This window comes from Gossypium hirsutum, chromosome D01 (genome assembly GCF_007990345.1).
Source record: "Gossypium hirsutum isolate 1008001.06 chromosome D01, Gossypium_hirsutum_v2.1, whole genome shotgun sequence".
Classification (NCBI taxonomy): Eukaryota; Viridiplantae; Streptophyta; class Magnoliopsida; order Malvales; family Malvaceae; genus Gossypium; species Gossypium hirsutum.
In genome coordinates this window covers 56227495-56244794 of record NC_053437.1, presented here as the reverse complement: position 1 = coordinate 56244794, position 17300 = coordinate 56227495, and the positions used below count along the sequence as shown (strand labels likewise).

The 17300-nt window shown below is 37.0% G+C and overlaps 1 protein-coding gene across 1 annotated transcript; it reads left to right on the top strand.

Moving 5' to 3' along the window:
* The first annotated feature begins 1773 nt into the window (after positions 1-1773).
* Positions 1774-9708, top strand: LOC107922182 (transcriptional elongation regulator MINIYO). Its single transcript, XM_016852076.2, has 10 exons — positions 1774-2403; positions 2878-3952; positions 4268-4368; positions 4545-4732; positions 4875-4980; positions 5054-5314; positions 5715-5903; positions 6084-8381; positions 8855-9064; positions 9391-9708. Exons 1-10 carry the CDS (start codon positions 2170-2172, stop codon positions 9577-9579), a joined length of 4851 nt encoding a protein of 1616 aa, XP_016707565.2. The 5' UTR covers positions 1774-2169; the 3' UTR covers positions 9580-9708.
* The last annotated feature ends 7592 nt before the right edge of the window (positions 9709-17300 follow it).

The window sequence follows — 17300 nt, the reverse complement described above, 5'->3', positions numbered from 1 at the left end:
TTCGAATGATGAAAATTTTAGTTCAAACTGACATGAAAAAAATTTGTTACCAGGAAAAAGCCTGAGAATCTAAATCAAACAGAATGGAAAGAACTTGATGAAAAGACGTTGTCTGCAATCCAGTTGTGCCTCAGAAATATAGTATTGTAGGAGGTATTGATGGAGAAGACCTCATCCATCTTGTGGAAAAGGTTATAAATCTTTATGCGACTAATTTTCTGGCTAATCATTTAGTGTTAAAACAACGTCTATTTACGTTTCGCATGAACGAAGGTGAACTTCTTAGAGATCACATCAGTCAATTCATTACTCTTTTAAATGATTTAAAAAACGTTGAGGTTCAGATTGACGATGAAGATTAAGTTATGCTATTATTGTGCTCTTTACCCCTTTCATACAAATCTTTTAGGGAGATTCTAATTTAAGGCAGAGACAAACTCCCGTTCTAAGATGTGAAGGGTCATTTGTTTAGTAAAGACAAAATCGTCAATGAGTTTAGTTTAGATAGTAAGGCAAATAGGCAAGCTTTCGTTTTGGTAACATAAAAGAAGCGAGACAAAATGTGTCGCTATTGTAAAAAGTTAGGTCACGTCAAAGCAGATTGTTATAGACCGCGAAATAAAAGAGCTGCTGAGAGTAACGAGGAAGATGTAGCTGGTGCTAATTTGGCCGATGAAAGTGATGATAATTTCTTATTAGTGTCAACGAGCGAAAGTTCTGAGCTTAAGTCCGAGTGGATCCTAGATTCAGAATGTTTTTTCCACATGTGTCCCAATAGAGAATGGTTCTCCACATACAGTTCGGTTGAATGTAGAGTTGTCTGCATGGGAAACGATTCATTCAGTAAGGTAATTGGTATTGGTACTATTAAAATTAGGATACATGATAAGACGATTAGGACACTCTCAGATGTCAAATATGTACTTGATTTACGAAAGAATCTTATCTCTTTAAGTATTTTAAACTTGAAATGTTGCATAATCAACATCTAGTCAAGTGACATTAAGGTGTCTCGTGGGGCTCTTATTTTGTTAAAAGGTAAATGAACCAACAATCTTTATATTCTGGAAGGTTCTATAGTGACCAGTAAAATCGAATGTCTCTCGTTCGTTACGGAGTCGAAGTCAACTTATTTGGAGCGGAGACAACTTGCTCATAGGAGGGAAAAATGTTTGACCATTTTGTTGAAGAGAGGTTCTCTTTTGGATGTAGGTTTTGAAAAGTTAGGGCACTGTGTTAATGAAAATCAGACCCGAGTTAGTTTTGATTTGGCTGTGTACAAGTAGAAGGCTAGAAGTTTTCTAGTTTCTAAGCACAGATTCGACTCAATTAATTCCCTACATAGTTCAAGATAGGCTCGTGGTGGGCTTTAACAAAGATGGCGTTGTGGAAATATGAGTCAAGATAGATATTTGTTGAGTATGACATCTATTTTAGTCAAATTTGAGAAATAATCTTCTAGTTAAACTCTGTTTATTTGTTTCAATCAAATTCTGATGAGTCTAAATTATTTTATTATTATTTGACCTATGAATTTAGTCTATATAGACTCTTTTACAACATTAGAAAATACATCCATTAGAGATTAGAACTCATAACACTTTTCGAGAATTCTATATTTACGTTTTGAGGGTTATTTGTTTCGCGTTTTCGGGGTTTAGTTATCTTTGCCTGTAATTTTTATCCTTTTTGGATGATTTTTTCACGTTAAATTTGTGTGTTCAAATTCTTAATTTCTTCTATTATTTTTACTTATTCCTTGTTTAATCCGTCGATCCTCAATATTGTGAGTAAAGGGTAAAATTTTGGTGGAACAGAGTAGCGCCATCAAGAGTAGATGGATAGAAATCTGACAACATCAAATCGGGCTTCAAGGCGTTCGGCTATTAGAATTAGAAGCTCTGGTGGGAGTTGAGACCAATCTGCCATTTGGTATCACAAGTTTTGCTTTTGCACTCAAACCTCTATGCGCAGCAGCTGCAACAATGTTATTTCCTTTGGGTTGGGTGTTGTGGCATATACGAGGAAGCCTCTCAAATGACCTTTTGGGTTGGGCCAAATCCAGTTAGAAAGTTATTTCCTTTGGGTTGTAAACAAGACAATGTTATTTTCGTTCAAAATTGAAACATCGAAGAGCCGGAAGAGAACCTCCCTTGAACCCTGGATCCTATGGAGAAGAAGCAGGAGCAACGAAGCGGCCATAAAACCAAAAGGAATGAAGGAAAAGTTGCTTCTTTGAAGGTATTTGGTAGCAGTTCAATCAATGGAGACGATGCTTCCAGCTTAGTTGGGAGCATAATCGAAAAGGGAATTGTTTCGAACAATGATATTAGTAAACCCATTCAACCCCCTCGCCTCTCAGTGCTTCCTTTCCCTGTTGCACGCCACCGCTCTCATGGTCCTGTAAGCCACCACAAATTTTACTCTTCTTTTTTCTTCTTCTGCAATGACTTTGTTCTCTATCTTATTTTCTTTATTGGTTTGCTATTCATTTAAGTTACTTAATTCAACAAATTTTGAACATTTATAAGATATATGAACACTTTTTATGTTTTCCTTTCTGTATTGTTTCTTTTGGGATGCATAAATTACCATACCTATGACTGTAAAGGGGAGGTAATTCATTGTTATTGATTACTACAAATTTGGGTAAGGTCGTTGCTTGGAAGAGTAAGGCAAAACCATAAGTTTAATACCTAACAAACATGGGTTTGGATTTTGGAATGGGGGCAATCAACTAATACTAGCAGTAATGGTGTTCCTTTTTGGTTTTATCTCCCTATCTGTTATTATTTAATTAACTGGGTTTATTTTTGGTTGAGTTTGATTTGTTCAAAGCAGAATTTGCTTGAACTGATACTTGGATTTTTTTCACAGCATTGGACTCCAAGAAGTGATAACAGAAATGTTGTTGAAGAAGACGATGAAGATGAAACTGGATTTGCTAACTTTGATCCTATATCGGTTTTCGCTGAACCTATACGGAGGAAAGAGAAAAAGAATTTGGATCTTAGCCATTGGAAAGAGGCAATGCAGGGTGATGATCTTTCCCAGAGAAAGGGAAGGGAAACAAACCAGTCAGACGTAGGGAAAACTGAAAGACAAATGATGGATGGAAAAGCCATGAAAGATCTAGGCAATAAAAGCATGTTGATTAACTCCTTTGGTGCACATGCAGATGTAGCCTCCATGGATGTAGAATCACATCTAAATGCCCATAGGCCTTTAGCTAAAGCTGAAGAAGCCATGAGGAGCGAATTGAGTGATAGTTCAGTCACTGGAATGGACCTAGATGACTCACTTCAGTTACAAAAAGAAGAGCATGTTAAAGATCATGATTCTGAAATTTTCAGTAAAGAATCAGGAACGATGGCTGTTGATGGTCAGGTCATGGCGAAAAGAATGTGTCATAATGATAGTACCAATGTGGAATTCAGGAGAATGGAGAAGATAGATACCTTGGTTCCAGAGCAATTCCGCAACTTAGGAAATGAACGTGGGTCCATGTCTCTTGAGAGTGGAATTGATGCTGAGAATCGTGCCCGATTAGAGAACATGTCACCTGAAGAAATAAAAGAAGCACAGGCTGAGATTATGCTGAAGCTGGATCCTGCTTTGCTAAACTTACTGAAAAAACGAGGCCAAGAGAAATTAAAGAAGCAAATTGACACACACTCAAATCAGGCTGCTGAGAGTCAACTTGGAATTAGACGTGAAAATCAGTCAAACAATGCTATGAAAGCTCCAAATTTAGATAGCAATAATCCCACGGTCACAACAAGCTCAAACATTACAAAGAGTGGCCTTGACAATGGCGTAAAGCAGAATGTAGATTCCGCAAGTGGCAGTTTGTGGGATGCTTGGAGCCAGAGAGTTGAGGCTGTTAGGGAATTAAGATTTTCCTTGGATGGGACTGTTGTTGAAAATGATTTTGTTCAGATACCAGAGATACGTAAGGCAAAATCATAACCATCCTTCTGTTCTTTTTTTTTTTTGGTACATTCTTACTTAGTTGCTTTTATACATACCTGCATGCATTTTTCGCTAAATATTATGTATCAATAGGTAAATGGTAAGACTTTAGATCTTGTTGTCCTTTCTTGATAAACTCAGTAAAACTATATTTGGTGTCATTTATTTGTTTGTCAAAATTCTGAATACTTTGACTGTCTAGAGAACAGTTTGTAAATAAACTCTAGCCATACAAGGAACGACAGATGACTGAATAAATATTGTTTTGCCTTTTCCTTCAATTACTGTATTGCAGGAGGTGATAATGTTGCTGAACGTGACTTCTTACGAACAGAGGGAGATCCTGGCGCTTCAGGTTATACAATTAAAGAAGCAGTTGCACTCACAAGAAGCACGGTCAGTTTATATTTTATTTATTATTTTATTGGATGACATGTAGATCTTTAATGCAAATGCTGCTGCATGTTGTCATGATATAGCTAGACTGTGCATGTCAATCTTAAATATTGTTGCAGTTTATCTTTGACATGACTATACTGATCTCCTGTTTTTACTGATATTGTTAACTTTAGATTCCAGGTCAACGGGCCCTTGCATTGCATCTCCTTGCATCTGTGCTTGATAAGGCATTACGTAATATTTATCTCAATCCAATTGGTTCTACTCTGGCTGATAAGGACAATGTTGACAGCACTGTTGACTGGGAAGCTGTTTGGGCTTTTGCATTGGGCCCAGAACCTGAGCTAATCTTATCATTAAGGTTAAATGAATTTTTATCCCAAAAAACTGAATAATGTTAAGTCAAACTGTTCTTTTTCCTGTTAAAATTTAGATGTTGATTCATAAAATGATTTTGATACTGTATTCTTTACCCTTGAATTTGAATATTTTGAAATCTGTAGGATGTCGCTTGATGATAACCACAATTCTGTAGTTTTAGCAACCGCCAAAGTTATTCAGTGCGTATTGAGCTGTGATATAAATCAGAGTTTCTTTGATCTTTTGGAGGTAGATTTCTATCTTTTATATGCCTTGTATGTCCATATGTAATGTTTAGTTTAACCAATGTTCTATAATGCAGAAAACAGCAATTGACATGAGGGGTACTTATACTGCTCCTATATTTCGGTCTAAACCAGAGATTGATGTTGGTTTCCTTCATGGTGGATTTTGGAAATACAGTGCTAAACCTTCAAATGTTCTTCTTTATGGAGATAATATTGTGGAAGATGAAACTGAAGGGAAGCATACAATTCAGGATGACATTGTTGTTGCTGGACAAGATTTTGCTGCTGGTTTGGTTAGGATGGGAATCCTTCCGAGGATTCGATATCTTTTGGAGGTGAGCAGAATAAATCCATTATGTTTACTTAAGTTCTTGATACCTGCCATCAGGTTTCCGCGTATGTTTTATTCAAATTTAATAAACTTGTTATCTAGTTTAAACAATTGTCTTTTTTGTGGGTCGTGTGAAGAGAAATTAGTACTGATTTAGAATTTGTGCTAGCATCTTCTTTTTTCTACTGCAGATTTTCATGTTTACCTTTTTCCTTTCTTCATACTTGCATGACCCTGGAAACTAATATGTAGCACAATAATATCTATGCTAATTTGGTGGGTCTATATTTTAGTTGTTCCGACTCCTAAGAGGAGAGCAGCCATAGTGTCTCTCCTGGAAGTTCAATGCTTACTTTGTGAAATATTTCTGATATATACATTAGTAACGTTACTCATGTTTTCAGATAGAACCAACTGCACCTTTGGAAGAATGCTTGATTTCAGTATTAGTTGCAATAGCAAGACATTCCCCAATGGGTGTGAATGCTATAATGAAGTGCCAAAGATTAGTTCAAACTGTTGTTCACCGATTTACTGCAAATAGCAATATGGATGTTTATCTGTCTAAGATCAAATCTGTTTGCCTTTTGAAGGTAATCTTTTATTCATTTGTTTTTGGAATAGTGAGGGCTATGAGGCTTCCTGACTTACTTCTATGTTAGTAAAAAGAATGAAAAAATGTATTATGTTTCTAGTTATTTATTAAATGGTCTATTTTCTTACCATTTAGCCTAAATTATTTATATTGCTTTTTTTTTTTTTTGGTTATAAAGGTGTTATCACAATCTGACAGGAAGAACTGTGCAGAGTTTGTAGAGAATGGGATTTTCCAGGCTATGACATGGCAATTATATAAAAATGCTTACTCTTTGGAACAATGGTTGAAATTGGGAAGAGAAAATTGTAAACTTTCATCTGCATTAATGGTTGAACAACTACGTTTTTGGAAGGTCTGCATTCAGTATGGGTATTGTGTGTCATACTTCTCCAACATTCTTCCTGCCTTGTACTTGTGGTTGAATCCGCCTACAATTAGAAAACTGGTTGAGAACAATGTCTTAGGTGAATTTGCTTCCATCTCTGTGGAGGCATACCTTATTCTAGAATCCTTGGCCAGAACACTTCCAAATTTTTATTCACACAAAATTCTAAGTGATGGAATAGCTGAAGGAGCTGATGACAATGTGGAGACCTGGTCTTGGAGCCATGCCAGACCAATGGTTGATTTAGCTCTGAAGTGGATTTCATTTAAGTCTAGATTAATTGATTCTCAGGATGAAATAATTGGAATCTCTATTTTCCATGATAAATCTTCCTCTCCTCTATTGTGGGTGTACTCAGCTGTTATGCACATGCTTTCCAGAGTGCTTGAAAAAGTGATCCCTGAGGATGCCATGGGTCTGCAGGATGATGGTCATGTGCCATGGTTGCCAGATTTTGTTCCTAAGGTTGGACTTGAAATTATTAGAAATGGTTTTTTGAGCTTTACACGTGTGAATACTGCAGAATATGGAGCTAATCTGGCTGCAGGTAGTTTTTTTATCGAGCAACTCTGTTCTTTAAGGAAGCAAAGTGCATTCGAAACATCATTTGCTTCTCTATGCTGCCTTCATGGCTTCTTCCAGGTTTTTATATACATTAACAATTTGATCCAGTTGGCTAAGACTGTGGTCTGTAATCCTTCTCAAGCATGCAGTTTGTCACAAGAAGAGAACATACTTTCAAAGGGGATACTGGTGGAATCTTTGTTTGAATTGAGATGTGTGTTTGATATTTTCTCAAAGTTAGTTGCTTCGGAGTGGCACCTTGTGCAGTCAGTTGAGATTTTTGGTAGAGGAGGCCCTGCTCCTGGTGTGGGGCTTGGATGGGGAGCCTCTGGTGGAGGATTTTGGTCAAAATCTGTTTTATTGGCACAAACAGATGCATGGTTGCTCAGTCAATTGCTTGACATCTTTCAGACTGTCTCTATAGAAGTATTATCCTTAGATGATGAGAGGACCTTTACCAGAGAAATAATCTTTTCAGCTTTAGGATTATGTTTAATTTCTGGACCAAGAGATAAGGTTATTGTGGAGAAAGCGTTGGATGTTATGCTTCAAGTACCTGTGCTAAAGTACCTTGATCTTTGCATTCAGCATTTTATCCAGGGTAATGGGAGGATAAAATTATATGGGTGGGAATATAAAGAAGATGACTATATGCTCTTCAGTGAGATATTAGCTTCTCACTTTAGAAATCGATGGTTGTCTAATAAGAACAAATTGAAAGCCTCAAGTGTCGATAGAACATCAAGGAGTAACGCTTCTCTAGAAACCATACCAGAGGACCTGGACACATCAATGATGAGTCGAGATCATAACTGCACTTCATTGATGATGGAATGGGCCCACCAGAGACTGCCTTTTCCCGTGCACTGGTTTCTTAGTCCAATATCAACCTTATGCGATAGCAAACATGCTGGGCTGGGAAGGGTCTCTGATATACAAAATATTGTGCAGGACCCTGGTGATATAGTTGAAGTTTCTAAAGCTGGAATGTTTTTCCTTTTAGGTTTGGAAGCCTTGTCCTCTTTCTTGTCTGCAGATGTTGTTTCACCCATTCGGAGTGTCCCGGTAATCTGGAAACTACATTCATTATCCATCATATTACTCATTGGAATGTCTGTGCTTGAAGATGAGAAGACTAGGGATGTTTATGAGTCTCTACAAGAGCTATATGGACACCTTCTTGATGAGATAAGGTCTAAGGGAAGAAGTCAAACTATTTCAAATATGTCTACCAGTTTAACACCAGAGACAGAAAATAAAATTAATGTGGAATTTCTGAGGTTTCAATCCGAGATTCATGAAAGTTACTCAACATTTATTGATACTCTTGTTGAGCAGTATGCTGCTGTATCTTTTGGTGATTTGACCTATGGTCGACAAGTTGCTATATATTTACACCGTTGTGTTGAAGCTTCTGTTCGACTTGCTGCCTGGAATGCGTTATCTAATTCTCATGTCCTTGAACTTCTTCCACCATTGCAGAAATGCCTGGCTGAGGCTGAAGGATACCTTGAACCTGTTGAGGTACTGACTGCTATCTGCTGCTTTTGTGTTCTATTCAAATGCATGGCAGCTTGCTATGTATGGTAATGTAATTGAATGTGCCTGACATTTGATTTCTGATATTGTCTTAACGAAACCCCCAATTTGGCTTCAATGTGTCAGAACTCAGAAGAGAACGCTAAATTTCTTAGCTTATTTCAAAATCATAAATAAGGTGGAGAGATAGAAATAATGAACTGGCATAAAGTAAAATCTTTGACTCAAAACACCCGTGGTTAACTTGGAAGTGAACAACATTTTTTGTTTCTGATGTTAAGATTTGACAGAAAACAAGACTTCTGGTTTCTATTCCTAGAGGACTGTTGATTTATTCCCTATAGAGAGAGATATTCTCTGCAACTTCTTGAATAGAGTTGTATATTCCTGTTTCTATCTGATTTAGCATCTGGGGATTACTTGCAAATCACCTATTATGAGAATGATTTTTTTTCCAGGAGAATGAAGCGATTTTGGAAGCTTATGTGAAGTCATGGGTGTCTGGTGCCCTTGACAAAGCTGCAACTCGAGGATCAGTTGCATTCACATTAGTTCTGCATCACCTTTCAACTTTTGTTTTCATCTCTCATAAAAGTGACAAGCCATTGCTACGGAATAAGCTTGTGAAGTCTCTACTGCGAGACTATGCCAGGAAGAAGCAGCACGAGGTATGCAGCTTTTCTTGTAAAGTTCTAAAAAACTTTTGACTGCCTAAACAAGAGTCATTTGGAATATGAAAAAACATGTCAAGCATATTGTGGTGGCATTTATGCTATAACTCACTAAACAGGATCCAAAACCATGGTAAAAATAGTATATTCTGTATACAGAGGTTTTTGAAAGGAAACCTCCATTGTTTAGTGATTCAGTGTATTGTAGCATGGAGTATTATTTTAATGACCTAGAAGGATATCCGCATCGTTTCATTGTCGAATATATAGTGTATACTGAGTTTAATTATTCATTTGTTCAATCTTTTGGAATATGATTACAGGGAATGATGCTTCAGTTCATCGAATATACGAAGCCATCTAGTGTTACAAAGGCCGAAAAAGAGGAAGGTTTGACAATGGATAGTAGCAATGTAGAGGGAAGGTTGGAAAGACTGAAGGAAGCTTGCGAGGGAAATCCCTCTCTTCTCACACTTGTTGACAAACTTAAGTCTTCTTGTCTGAAACAATAGTTTGTCTTGTGCCCTACACAATTTGTATATTGGAACAAAACACAATTAAACATAAACCTTCTTTAAGAAAAAACGAAATATCTATTTCAGTCACATAAGAAGTGTGTATACGAGTATAGTTCATATTTAGATTGATGATTTGACAAAGGAATTTCATTACTATTGTACAGCCTAAATTTTGCCTGGCCCAATATCCAAACTTAATTACAAAGTCTAATACAAATCAACTCAGACCAAAACCTGAAGCCCAACAAAATAAGCCCAACTATCCAAACTCAATTCAGCCCAATTAACCGACCCAATACCCAAAATACCCTAGCCCATTGTTAGAAAAGAAAAGCACACCTAGGGTCTTCTGACCCCTAGCCCTTCTGACGCCTATCGCCACTGTCAGCATCACTTGCCACTCCCATCGCCACGGTCACGTCGCCACCGACTCCACTGGCACCGACACTTGCAGAGAAATGACAACAAATATTAAAGATCTTGTAAAAATGGCTATAAAAGCCTAAGAGAACAAACTATAAGAGGGTGGATTTAAAAAAAAAACAAGGAGAAATAAAAAAAAAAGAAATCAGTTTTTTTTGAAAGGTGATTTTTTTTCCTTTTCTCTTTTTTATTTTTTATTTCGAAGCATTATAAAAATAAAAAAAAAGGAGAGGCCTTTTTAACTTTTTAGCCGTCATCAAAGTGTTTGGAGGCCAAAGATCTGCATCGGAGAAAAAAGAGGAAATTTTTGGACTCCTCGCCGCCGTGCTCGGCGGCGTCAGTGGCGGCGACCGGCGGCCAGCGCGACAGCCATTGGCCGGATTTTAGGCCGGTGGTCGGATGGGGGGAGAGGAAATTTGAGAGAAAGGGAGTTTTTTTTTGGGGGAAGGAAGAAATGAAAATTTTAAAAAAAATTTGGGCTTAAATAGCCCTATAAAACGGTGCTATTTTGCAACTAGGGTTCAGATGCCAAAACGACGCTATTTTGGCCTTGACCCGCGTGTCGACCTGATCCAACCCAGGGAATCCGCGTGTTTTTGATTAACGGGCTAATTGCGCTATCAGCCCTTCCTCTTTTTAATGTATTTTTAATTAGGTATTTTTAATTTTTTAATTTTACCCCACGTTTTTGAGCGATTTCATTTTGGTCCTCGCTGGAACAACGTTGTTTTGGAGGAGAAGGGAAAATTCCCCTTTCAGTCCCCCCACGTTATGTGCGTGTTTAGAATGGTCCCCATTTTTATTTTATTTTTGATTTTGCCCCAAATCTTTGTCTTAGAATTCAAATTAGTCTTTTTTTTTTGTTATTGTGTTATTTTATTAATTAACTCAGTTTTTTTATATTTATTTATTCCTCACTATTATATTATTATATTATGCTATTATTTTTTTATTATTATTGTTATTATATTTCAATTTTATTTATTTATCTAAGTTTAAATATCTTTTAATCTTATTATTATTGTTATTATTATTTACTCATTTATACCTTTTTAATTTTGGATTTAATTATATATATACATACATACATTTTTATAATATATATACATATACACGTACATATTTTTATAACTTATTTATATATGTATATATACATACTTATATATTTTTTATATTTTATAATTTATATACTGATGGTTGTCGATTCTACCAATATAATCTTACGCCTAATTTGTAAATTTAAGCAGTATAAGGAGTAGGGTCGATCCCTTAGAGACTAGGTTTACTGCAAATTGTTCCTCTCTTGACCAGATTTATGTCGGGGCAGTTGTCGTGCCTAAGAAGTTCGGGGGGATAAAATTTGAAACCTGAAATAAATAGAAAAAATGCGTAAAAAGTAAAAGCTGAAAACAAAATAATAAAAACAATTAAATAAATCTGAAGAAAAATTAATTAAACTTAGCTCAGCTTGAGGCACGGGTTTTTCCATCTTTGAACCGATCCTCGAAATTAGATAAACTCCTCTTTCCCAATAAGCTAGTTATGGCTACCAAGGACGCCTCGGACACCAACTCTTCCTTTGTAAATTAGTTATGGAACGTCCAATAACTAACCCTTATCGATCGAACAACCTACGAAACGTTCGTGATTTAGAACTCCGACAGCTTTGCGTTCTAGAAGAGCCTAGCTTGAACCAATGCCCTCAATCGCATGAGACATTCAAATTCGGTTACTACTTCCCTTGACGGAACCAAACAGCAATCCCCACTTGGCACGCCAATATGCTCACGGAAAACCGATTAGACAATCGATCCTTTCGAAATTCCAACTGTATGTCTAACCACACTAACTCAAACAACGTCTTTTTTGACTTAGTGTTGATTTGACTTTGTGAGTTGACGAACTCATACTCTTAATCTGGAGAAATAATAAATATTGAAAATCAGGAGTTAAATTGCTCGGGTTCGTAACTCACGGGTCTTTGATGGGGTTAACACCGACCTAAAGCTGAAAGGGGTTTAGTTGGCTAAAGTTTGAGGCATGTTGGAGTTGGGCATATTTGGAGAGGGTTGAATAAAAGAAATGAAAGTAGATGGATGTGAGTTTCGCATATTTGGAGAGGGTTGAATAAAAGAAATGAAAGTAGATGGATGTGAGTGACGTAAGGTTTGGGTGAAGTATTTCTAAAGCTGAAAATTAAATAATGAAAGAGAAAATAAGGAACTAATGCTAGCAAATAAAGAAGAAAGGAAAGATTATATTTCAGAAGATGAAAGCTTGATGAAAAACTTGATGAAAAACACTTGATGAAAGACTTGATGAATAAATGAACATAGTAGCCCCCTATTTATACTAATGGCTTTTCCAAATTAAGAGCCACTAGCCATTGAAAATTAAGGAAATAAACTATTCCATGATATAAAAATCCCTACATAATCTCCCACTAAGTCAACATAAAATTTCAGCTAATTACATCTTGGAAAAATTCTGCTTTGGCCCGCCTTCTTTGCTCATTTCTTGAATCTAGCCCAAATTGTTTCATTTTTCTTCTATTTAGCCCCAAATTGCACCCCTGTATAAAATTCAATATAAACATGGAAAAATTCAGTGGTGCATTCTCATAAATTGACCAATTAAATTACATAAAATATGTATTTTTAGCATTTAATCAAATCCCCCTACTTAGTTCATGCTAGTCATCGAGCATTTTGTATGTATCTGCAAAAGGAAAAATTTCATCCATAATAGGACTTGACCCCCATGGTTTGCACAATTCAACAATTTAGTCTTTACATATTATCATCTCAAATAACCTAGCCTAAGAAATAAGAAGGACCTACCCCTCATTTTATTATTTTTGTACTTAGGACATTTTTGAATTTTTTGACGCGAGATATGATGACAACCCAAGTACCATGTTCCGGTTACTCGATTCGGATGTCTCTAAGCGGGTTATTTCGCCTTACTCATGATAGCTTGTTAGCGGAGTGAGTGCAAAGAAATTGGACAGCCACACGAACCTTTTTACGTGAGATGTGATGACAACCCAAGCACCATATTCCGGTTACTCGGTCCAGTGTACAACCCAATTCTCACTCTTAATGTTCATATCAGAGGAGTATTATTATTCTTTTTTTTTTGCTTTAAGTCAAGGCTATTGAAAAGTTTATACATAAAGATCTAAATAGCTAAGTATGTCAAACTATAAGTGGACCATCCCAATTTATCAAGAAAATTATTTACCTTCCACGAGAAACATGCAAAAAGTGACAACGGATAAGCAAATTAGAATCAATTTATGTTCCCCTCCCCCTACTTATTTTACATTGTCCCAATGTAATTTAAAGAATAAAAAGTAAAGATAAGTAGGAAAAAGAGAGAAAAAGAAACTCCCCATGTATTTCAACGTCGTGGAGGGTGGCCTCGTAGGTGTGTCCACGGTGTTAAATGGTGGGTCATTGGTTGAAATTGAAGGAATTTTGTGGGCTAACTTGGGGGCCTAAATTTTGTCTTGGAAGTCTACTTGCAAAATAAAATAAAATAGAAGGAAGAAGAAAAATAAAATAAAATAAAATAATAAAATGTGTAATTTTTATTTCTCGAATTTATAGCTTAGCTAATGCTATGCTTAAATTATTAAAAACCTAGATTATGAGATTTAGTAAAATAGTCATGATAAATGCACCAGGTAAGTTCCCAGGAAAGAGAGGTGAGTCACAATGGACATTCTTAAGTACCAAGTCTTTCCTTAGACAGAACCGATCCTCGACATGCATTTTCACTTTCCGTTTTACCTTCCAAAAAATTTATTTGCATAAAGGGAAAAATTTGGGTTGCCTCCCAATAGCATTTTTTTAACGTCGTTAGCTCGACGACCTGTTATTCAAATTCTTTATCCTTTTGTAATAGACTGCAAAGTGGTTGCGCGATCTTCGAGAAGTCTTTTATGAATTGTCTGTAAAATCCCGCATGGCCAAGAAACGAACAAACTTCCCTCACAGATGTGGGGTAAGGTAATGAGTCAATAATATCCGTTTTTGCTTTATCGACCTCAATTCCTTTCGAGGAAACTATATGACCCAAAATTAATCATTTGTTAACCATGAAGTGGCATTTTTCATAATTTAAAACAATATTAAATTTTAGGCATCTTTGTAATATTTTCGCAAGATTATCAAGACATTCGTTAAAAGAGTTACCGTACACCGTGAAGTCATCCATGAAGACTTCAATGATTTTCTCGACATAATGGGAGAATATGCTCACCATGCATCTCTGGAAAGTGACCGGAGCATTACAGAGTCCAAATAGTATTCGTCTATACGCAAACGTTTTGAAAGAGGACGTGAAAGTTGTTTTGCCTTGATCCTCAGGTGCCACCAGAATTTGGAAAAATCCCGAGTACCCATCGAGACAACAATAATGAGTTTTACCAGCTAATCGTTCGAGCATTTGATCGATGAAGAGAAGTGGAAAATGGTCTTTTCGGGTAGCTGCGTTCAACTTCCTGTAATCGATGCAAACTCTCCATCATTCTGGACTCGGGTAAGAACTAGCTCTCCTAACGAGTTTTTCACCACTGTCACGCTAGTTTTCTTGGGCACGACATGAACCGGGCTAACCCAATCACTGTCAGAAATCGGGTATATCATTCCAGCATCTAACAGTTTCTGGATCTCCTTATTTACTACCTCAATCATGGGTGGATTAAGACGCATTTGAGCATCTCTCTTTGGTTTCATGTTATCTTCGATGGAAATTTTATGCATACAAGTGGATGGACTTAGCCCTTTTATGTCGGCTATTGTCCAACCAATAGCTTCCTTATAATCCACCAGGACTCGAACTAGACATTCCTCCTCGTCTTTGGTTAGTTTGTTTGACACTATCACCGGTAAAGTGTCTTTCTCTCCCAAAAAGACGTACTTAAGATGGTCTGGTAATGCTTTATCAAGGTTAGTGGCTGCAAAACCGAAGGCAACATTTTAGCTTGGGAAGGTAATAGTTCAAATTGGTTACCTCGATTCGTCAACGATGGTTGCGTCTCCAAGTGCTTGAAAATTTCTCGCAATGGATCTTTTATAATTGATAATTTCTCGATATAATTTAAAACATCCATGTTAATGCTTCTGTAAAGGACAGTTTCCAACTCATCAAAGTCATAATATTCAGAATAAGATTGAGTTAAACAATCTATAATATCGATACTAGAAATATTTGACAGTGAGTTAGGATGACTCATAGCTTCGTAGACGTTGAATTTCATGATTTCGCCATCAAACTCCATTGTCAGTGTTCTGCTCCGAACGTCAATTTTTGCGCTTTCAGTACTTAGGAACAACCTTCCAAGCAAAATGTCAGACGAATTGGTTGAGTTATCGTCCTCCATATTAATAATGTAGAAATCTGAGGGAAAACTAATTCGTTAAGTTTAACAAGGACGTCTTCAAGCAACCCTTCGGGATAGATGACTGACCTGTCCGCCAACTGGAATATTATTCCTGTCTTTTTCAAAGGACCCGCGTTACTCAACTTATAAATAGAAATAAGGCATAACATTAATGGAAGCCCCTAAATCACATATGGCTTTCTTAATGCCTACATTACCTATCTCATAGGAAATAGCAAACATACCTTGGTCATTGTATTTGGGAGAAACTTTCTTTTACAGTACTGCGGAGACATTTTCTCCTACATTTACTTTTTCGTTACCTATTAACCTCCTCTTGCTAGAACACAATTCCTTGAGGAATTTTGCATAACGAGGGATTTGTTTGATAGCGTCGAGAAAAGGGATATTTACCTCTACCTTCCTGAATGTTTCGAGGATTTCTTTTTCCTCCTTCTCTTTCTTATCCTTTGCGAGCCTCCCTAGAAAATGAGGTGGCATCACGACTGGTTTCTGAATTTCTGATTCCGGCTTGAGTTTTAGATCAGAGATTTACTTTTTCCGTTCTTTTTCCGGTTTGACTTTTGTCTGGAACTGTTTCCAGAACCTTTGCGTTATGAAGAGTTATTGCACTTACATTCTGCCTAGGATTCGACTCTGTCTGGGAAGGTAATTTACCTTGAGATTCCAAACGATTAACTGCCATCAAGAGTTTACTAACTTGATTAGTTAACTCTTGTATTGATGCATTTGTCCTCTGTTGATATTTTGCAGCATCGACGACAAGTCTTTCCACAACAGCTTCTAGAGATATGCTCAGCTTAGGTTGTTGTTGTGGTGGTTGCAAAGGTCTCGATTGGTATGATGGATTATATCAGGGATTAGCTCCGTAATTCAAGTTGGGATGATCCTTCCACCCGGGATTGTAGGTGTTGGAGAAAGGATCATAGCATCTTTACGAAGGTCTTGGAAAACCTTCGATAGCATCAACATATGCTGTTGAATTATCATTAAGGATTGGGCACAAATCCGTCGGATGTTCAGACCTAGTACAAATTCCACACAGTTGGGTCAGATTCTTCTTTTCTGTAAGCATAGATTGAACAATATTAGTAAGCTTATCCAATTTATCTTCTAAGGATGAAACATTTACCCCATTAACCCTTCTTGTCGGTTCTGAATCCGGCCGATACTGTTGAGAATTTGCCGCCATGGTGGATATCAAATCTCTTGCCCTTTGAGGAGTCATATTGACAAGCGTCCCTCCACTAGTAGCGTCAAGCATCTTTATTTCCATAGGGAGCAAACCGTCGTAAAAATATTGAAGAAGTAATTGTTCGGTCAAACCGTGTTGAGGACAACTTGCACACAGTTTTTTGTATCGCTCCCAATAGTCATAGAGCGATTCACTCTCCAATTGGCGAATTCCCACTATATCTCTCCTAAGTTCAGCTGCTCGCGATGCTGGAAAGAATCTATCAAGAAATACACGAGCTAAGTCATCCCATGTTGTAATAGAACTGGGGGTAAGTAAAATAACCATTCTCTTGTTGTATCAATTAAAGAAAAAGAAAAGGCCTGAAGTTTGATTTCATCTTTGGTTACTCCCTGAGGTTTCATGCTTGAGCAGACCATGTGAAATTCTCTCAAATGAGTGTGTGGATTTTCGTTCTTCAAGCCTCGAAAAGGGGGTAAAAGGTGAATCAGTCTTGATGCTTAACGGTGTTTGCTCATTGGGAGCAGCAGCTAGTTGACGAATGGTTCGGTTTGCCATCCCTTCTGGTTCACCGAGGTTGTCTTTTTCTTCTTTTGTTTCAAAAGATGGTCAGTCTCAGGTTCAACCACTTCGACTAGTTTTCCACGTTGAATTACCTATGAACGTTTAAGAGCTTCTGTCTCTTTT

Coding starts and splice junctions, on each gene's coding strand:
- LOC107922182 (XM_016852076.2), top strand. CDS start 2,170: ATGGAGAAGAAGCAGGAGCAACGAAGCGGCCATAAAACCAAAAGGAAT. Junction 2,404..2,877: donor GCCACCGCTCTCATGGTCCT/GTAAGCCACCAC, acceptor TTTTTTTCACAG/CATTGGACTCCAAGAAGTGA. Junction 3,953..4,267: donor TGTTCAGATACCAGAGATAC/GTAAGGCAAAAT, acceptor ACTGTATTGCAG/GAGGTGATAATGTTGCTGAA.